Below are 7,367 nucleotides of genomic sequence, written 5' to 3'. Positions count from 1 at the left end.
AAGAGAATCTTGTAGAATATTAAACAATCATGTTCAAATAAAATTTTGCCATTACACCGTTGCCCTGGGTAACGGAGTACTTCCTGCTGTAGTGTGTGATGTTGTTGGTCTGTCGCCAGGGCGTGACGGTGGAGCAGGTTTGCCGAGAGCTGCGGCGCCTCTACGTGGTCACCGACCTGTCCTCGGACTCCTCCGTCTCCGTGAGTTGCGAGCCGGCTCTTGGCGCCAGCAACCAGATCCACGTGGCCATCGTGAGTTAACGCCATGAATCACGTTAATTAATGTGTGTGTGTGTGTGTGTGTGTGTCTGTTTGTATCTGACTGTATCTCACTATATCTGATAGGGGTGGGAATCACCAGAGGCCTCACGATACGATATCATCACGATACATACAGTACAGGCCAAAAGTTTGGACACACCTTCTCATTCAATGTGTTTCCTTTTTATTTTCATGACTATTTACATTGTAGATTCTCACTGAAGGCATCAAAACTATGAATGAACACATATGGAATTATGTACTTAACAAAAAAGTGTGAAATAACTGAAAACATGTCTTATATTTTAGATTCTTCAAAGTAGCCACCCTTTGCTTTTTTTGATAACTCTGCAAACCCTTGGTGTTCTCTCAATGAGCTTCATGAGGTAGTCACCTGAAATGGTTTTACCTTCACAGGTGTGCTTTGTCAGGGTTAATTAGTGGAATTATTTCACGATAAGATATCATCACAATACAATATCATCACGATACTTATGTCACGATACAATATCATCACGCTACTTATGTCACGATACGATATCATCGCGATACTTATGTCACGATAAGATATCACGGTACTTATGTCACGATACTTATGGGACGAAACGATATCATCATGATACTTATGTCACGATACTTATGTCACGATAAGATATCACAATACTTATGTCACGATACTTATGTCACAATACTTGTCACTATACTTATGTCACGATAAGATATCATCCCGATACTTATGTCACGCTACTTATGTCACAATAAGATATCACGGTACTTATGTCACGATACTTATGGGACGATACGATATCATCGCGATACTTATGTCACGATACTTATGTCACGATAAGATATCACGGTACTTATGTCACGATACTTATGGGACGATACGATATCATCGCGATACTTATGTCACGATACTTATGTCACGATAAGATATCACGGTACTTATGTCACGATACTTATGTCACGATACTTATGTCACAATACGATATCATCACGATACTTATGTCACGATACGATATCATCACGATACTTATGTCACGATAAGATATCATCCCGATACTTATGTCACGATACTTATGTCACGATAAGATATCACGATACTTATGTCACGATAAGATGTCGTCACGATACCTACGTCATGATACTTATGTCACGATACGATATCATCACGATACTTATGTATTGCCACGAAAAGTATTGCGATACTATGCTATATATGTATAGATTCCCCCCCCACCCCTAGTTAACGCCCTGCGGCTTTCCAGCGCGTCACGTTAACGGCGGCGATCTCCGTTGCAGACGAACGGACCGTAACGCCGAGTTTTGTGCTGAATGTTTCAGGCGCCGGAGGACCAGCACAGCGGGCTGGGCTTTGTCACAGAGATCACCGACCGGATCGTGGCTGTGGTCGGCAGGGGCAACGCCAACGGCTCCGTGGTTGGAGCCATCGCCGAGGTCCGGATCCAGAGACGCCAGAGCAGAGACCCCCGCGGTGAGAAACAGAGGGACACACACACACACACACACACACACACACACACACACACACACACACACACACACACAAACAAACATACACACACTGACACCCAGACACACACACACACACACACACACACACACACACACTGGAGTTGTAGCCTGACCTCTGTTCTTCTCTCCGTCCCTCAGGTCAGCTGGTGCCTCTGCTGGTGTCCGTGGCGATCGTGGTCTGGGCGTTGGCGAGCGCCTCGGTGCTGCTGTGGTGCGTGCGGTGGAGACGGAGGAAGCCGAGCGCCCACGCCGCCGGCGTCAGCACGCCGCCGGCCAGGGGTCCAACCCCCCCGGCCCAGGCCCCCCCGGTCGCCGAGGGCAACAACAACGCCCTCTACATCAGGAACGCCATCGAGAAGAACCAGCGGCAGCGGTCACTCCGCGAGGACAGGAACGTCGCCACCGCCGCCAGGAGCCAATCGGACGAGGGCAACTCGGACAAGCGGCCGCAGAGGGCGCCGCGGTGTCTCGGCGCGCCTCCGCCGGCGTACTCGCTGGTCGACTGGGAGGGGCGGCACTGGATGGGCAAACGGGACAACCGGCGGCAGCAGCCCCAGAGCCCGACCAGGGTGGAGTACATCGTATGACCCAGCGAGGGAAGACTTTATCTGGAGGGCGGGTGGGGGTCAGGACCCAAAGCCTGGAAACCGGAAGCCTTGGGATCCGGCTCGAAGGACCGAGTTGTTGAGATAATTGTTAAGAATAGACAGAGAATCGCTGAAGTTCTTCTCAAAGTTCATCAAGCCTGCGGACTCCACGGTGCGTTCACGTGCACCTCGTAAAACTCTGTCGTTGAATCGGATGGAGGGATTTGGACACTCCTTTTTTTTTTTTTTTTTGTCTTTTAAGTTCTTCTTTGGTTCAAGATGGATTCTTTGCTGTTTTTTTATTTATGGCGCACTTTATCTGGAGGTTTAAACCGACTGTAACGTGAAGCGGGATCGGCGATTTCCCGGCGATTTGTGTACCGCTGTTTTGAAGCCTCGAGGGTGTCGATACGACCGTCTCCGTCTTGGTTCTTTTTAAACCGGATGTGTTGAAAAAGGTTATTTTTTGGGGGGGGCATTTTTAGGCCTTTACTGACAGGACAGCTGAAGACACGAAAGGGGAAGAGAGAGACGTTAGCTTAGCGGTAGCTTAGCGGTAGCTTAGCGGTAGCCTGCAGCGGCTCATTTCCAGACGCCGCGGATTCGGAGATGAACGTAGAAACGGCAGAACTGTAAAAAAAATCCTCCTGCTTTCCCCAAAGTCACCGTGTGACAAACAACGAACCGTGAAGCGTGTGGACTCCACGGTGCGTTCACGTGCACCTCGTAAACTCTGTGAAACTCAAAACTGTCGTTGCCAAGTTAACGCTTCTGTCATTCCTGTTGGAAAACGAAATGAAAAATTAACTGAATCGCGAGTTAAATCGGATGGAGGGATTTGGACACTCCTGTTTTTGTTTTTTTTTGTCTTTTAAGTTCTTCTTTGGTTCAAGATGGATTCTTTGCTGTTTTTAATTTATGGCGCCGGTCCGAACGCTGCGCTGCGATTGGCTGGATCTGCTGCTGCTGTGGACGCCGAATATGGACGTGAATGAGCGTTTTCCTAAAAGACTTACACACAGATTATGTATCTCTTTTTTGGGGATAATTTTTTGGGCATTTTTAGGCTTTTATTTTGACAGGACAGATAACATGAAAGGGGGATGACATGCAGCAAAGGCCCGCAGGTCGGAGTTGAACCTGCGGCCGCTACATTGAGGAGTAAACCTCTATATATGGGCGCACGCTCTACCAACTGAGCCTCCCGGGCGCCCAGACTTTGTATCTTTCGATTCGAGAATAAGTTTTTGTTTTTTTTTCTTATTTATTTAACTACAGGGACAGTGCATATTAATGAACATTTCTGTCAATATGCCAGAGTTAACCAAAAGGCTATTTTTCATCTGCAGTCCCTAGACAGATGGTAAAAAAAGTCACCCTAAAAGAAGGTAAAATAGGGTCCTTTCCAACATGACCTCGAGCCTACACTAGTACAAATAGGTTATGTACTCATAAAACGATGGATTGTAAAGTTTGTAAGTACACCAGAAGTTTATGTAAATAACACTTGCCTGCTCTCTTCTTCTCTCTGCTGTTGTTGTTGCTGCTACCTGCAGTTAGACGAGTGCTTAGGGCTGTCTACAAATTACAACACCGAAAAGTTAATTTAATGATTAAATAAGGTCCAAACTTACCTCAATTATTACTTGTCTCCTGCTAGTTATTCTACAGCACTTACTTTAAAAAAAAAGTTAAATTAATAAATATTTTTGTTGCATCTCTTTTCGGTGTTGTAATTTGTAGACGTCCCTAAGCACTCGTCTTACAGCGGCAACAACAGCAGAGAGCAGAAGCCAGCAGGCAAGTGTTATTTACATAAACTTCTGGTGTACTTACAAACTTTACAATCCATCGTTTTACCTATTTGTACTAGTGTAGACCTTTGGTATCATTTGGGGCATTATTAGTGGGGTCATTTACTAGATACAAACGCGGGTCCATTAGCCCCTGCGCTAAGCTATTCAGCTGATAACGCTACTCTAAGCTAACTCTCCCAATGTTAGACACAGGTGAAAAAAGCTTCTGAGGGGGTGTTTGGCTCAAGGTCATGGTGCAAAGGACCCTAGGGTGAAATTACTCCGAACCATCACTTTAATAGTACTTTTTACCAAATGTATTTTAAATGTTATACTGTTATGTAAATGTGTAATTTTACCTTCTTTTAGGGTGACTTTTTTTGACCATCTGTCTAGGGACTGCAGATGAAAAATAGCCTTTTGGCTAACTCTGGCATATTGACAGAAATGTTCATTAATATGCACTGTCCCTGTAATTAAATAAATAAAAAAAAAAAAAAAAAAACGTATTCTCGAATCAAAAGATACAAAGTCTCGGCGCCCGGGTGGCTCAGTTGGTAGAGCGTGCGCCCATATATGCGCCCCCTGCGCTAAGCTATTCAGCTGATAACGCTACTCTACGCTACTCTACGCTACTCTACGCTACTCTACGCTAACTCTCCCAATGTTAGACCCAGGTGAAAAAAGCTTCTGGGGGGGTGTTTGGTTCGAGGTCATGGTGCAAAGGACCCTAGGGTGAAATTACTCCCAACCATCACTTTAAGCTACAAATGTCCAATAGGAGCACAGCAGACCACATTCAGACAAACATCAGACAAAGACATGAACACATGTACACACACACAACGCAAGAAGCCAGCAGGGTATTTTGGTATTGTATTTTGCTGCCTTGTTGCACCCAAACAGTTTGGAAAGGAAAACTATTTATTTAGTTTTTTGGGGGGTAATTTGAGTGAATATGAAGAAGAAATGTCCACGTAAAAAGTTTGTGTATAGGAAGTGTAAATAATTGTATTAATCTTTTGTGTATATTTGATTTATATATACAGATATTTATGAGTACTGTAGTTGAAGCTTTATAAGCTCACAACTTCTTCATGGATTTTTGGTTGTTTTTTTTGGGTACTTTTAAAGCCAGAAAAGTAGTTTATTTTTAGCCTTTTGGATTCGGGGCATTTTTTTGTGCCTTAACCCTCATGTTGTCTTTCCCTCGACCATGAAAAAAAACACTTTTGTTTTCGCTATCTCAACGTTTTGGTGTTTTTTTTTCAACAAAATCATTTTTTTTATTACTTTTTTTTGTAGTTCTTTTTCAAAATTTGTATCGTTTTCCCCCCCAAAATGTCTTTGTCCCGTTTGTTGACGTTTTGTCACTTTTTCGACGTTTTAGCCCTTTTTTTGACGCTTACTTCCTTACCTTCGTTTTTGAATTTTTCTTTTTTAGTTTTTGTCACTTTTTCGCATATTTTTTACGCTAATTCCCCCCCACCAACGTTTTGTCGCCTAGTTCGACATTTTCAACGCTTATTTCCAACCTTCCATATTTCTGATATAAATAATATAAATTGGATACGGGTCAAATTTTACCCCAGTAGGGCTGTGCTCGATTGAAGAAATTCTCAGTTGACTAACACTCATTCAATCGTACCGACTAATCGATTAGTTGATTTAATCGACAGATCTGTAAATCTGAGTTTCTCCGCAAAGAGTCATGTTAAAGCACCATTTTAATTCTTGTGTTTACCAGAGATGTTCTCGTACGTTTCTTGGAAATAAGTCATTCAGCATGAAAACAGCATCAGACATGACTAATGGACTAAAGAGATCTAAGTTGACTAAGACCAAAACGACCGATTAGTCGACTAATCCACTAAGAGGGAGCAGTCCTAGACCCCAGGACAACATGAGGGTTAACTGAATGTTTTGTGCGTTGTGTGTTTGCTGGCGTTTGGTTCTGTTGTTCGTACTCAACGTGTAAATGTTAAAGGAGATAACGGCCAGCTTGTTGGAGACAGAATCAGCTGCAGGGTCTTTTTATACACAACATGGTGGCAGACGTACTGCTTTTGCTACTGAAAAGAAATTCCTCAAGTACATGTTCCTTTGTACATAATGTACAGTGTAAGAAAAACAGCAATCTTAATGAAATAAATCTGATCAAATGTGCGTAATTAAGGGACCCTGTGGAGTTTTCTTGTAAAGTTTTACTAATTTTCATGTGTGAAAACTCGAGGATTAAGGTTACGTTTCTTATTTTTAAACAACGTTTTGGGTCAAACAAACACAGGACTTTCACCTAGGAGACCGGGGTTCATGTAGCCTGGAAATCCAGACCCAAATCCGAAAGATTAAGGGTCTGGCAATGAGTAATGAAACAGGCTATCTTCAATCGGCATCACCCACACTCCGTCATCTTACCTCTCTGGCCGCAGTCAGTTCATTCAACTCAAGTCTTTTAAATCCATTCCCACATCCGTCACTTTAGGTGTGCCCCAGGGCTCTGTCCTGGGGCCCCTACTCTTCATCATTTACCTCCTTCCCCTCGGCAATATCTTCCACAAATTGAACATTCACTTCCACTGTTATACTGATGACACCCAGCTCTACCTCTCCACCAAACCCTCCTCCATTCTTCTGCCCACCTCCCTTACTGATTGCATCTTTAAAATAAAAACCTGGTTCCTCCCCAAAACTTCCTCAAATTAAACAGTAATAAAACCGAGGTTCTCCTCATTGGCACCAAATCCAATTTATCCAAAACCGACAGTTTTTCTCTCACTATTGATAACTCCTGCGTTTCACCCTCCCCCCAGGTTAAGAGTCTGGGTGTCATCCTTGACAGCACACTATCCTTTCAACCCCACATCAATAACATTACCCGGTCTGCCTACTTCCACCTACGAAATATCAATCGCCTCCACCTGTCCCTTACCCCCCCCACTTAGAGCTTAGATCGGGCCCAAAAAAAAAAGCCTGACCCTACCCGAGCCCATGCAGGTTGTGTCTGAGGCTGGCCCCGCCCAACACATTAACTGTAATTATGAGCCCAAGCCCGATTTAAACCCGTACATTTTTTAATACGTGGGCCGTTATTATAATAATAATAATAATAATAATAATAATAATAATAATAATGATAAATTGAATTTATATAGCGCAAAGTCGCTATTACAATTCAACTACAATTC

The 7,367-nt window shown here is 43.6% G+C and overlaps 1 protein-coding gene across 1 annotated transcript in view; it reads left to right on the top strand.

Annotated features, from left to right (window-relative positions):
- LOC114571980 (protein jagged-1a-like) overlaps positions 1 to 2,383 on the top strand; it is a 47,492-nt gene extending 45,109 nt beyond the window's left edge. Inside the window, exons 24-26 of the mRNA XM_028603328.1 lie at positions 120 to 251; positions 1,605 to 1,755; positions 1,935 to 2,383. Coding sequence (XP_028459129.1) covers positions 120 to 251; positions 1,605 to 1,755; positions 1,935 to 2,383 — 732 coding nt within the window. The remainder of the gene's footprint in view (positions 1 to 119; positions 252 to 1,604; positions 1,756 to 1,934) is intronic.
- Positions 2,384 to 7,367: the final 4,984 nt, after the last annotated feature.

This window comes from Perca flavescens, chromosome 2, assembly GCF_004354835.1.
Source record: "Perca flavescens isolate YP-PL-M2 chromosome 2, PFLA_1.0, whole genome shotgun sequence".
NCBI classification, from domain to species: Eukaryota; Metazoa; Chordata; class Actinopteri; order Perciformes; family Percidae; genus Perca; species Perca flavescens.
Note: the sequence above shows the minus strand (reverse complement) of the source record. Positions and strands in the feature narration are given on the sequence as shown.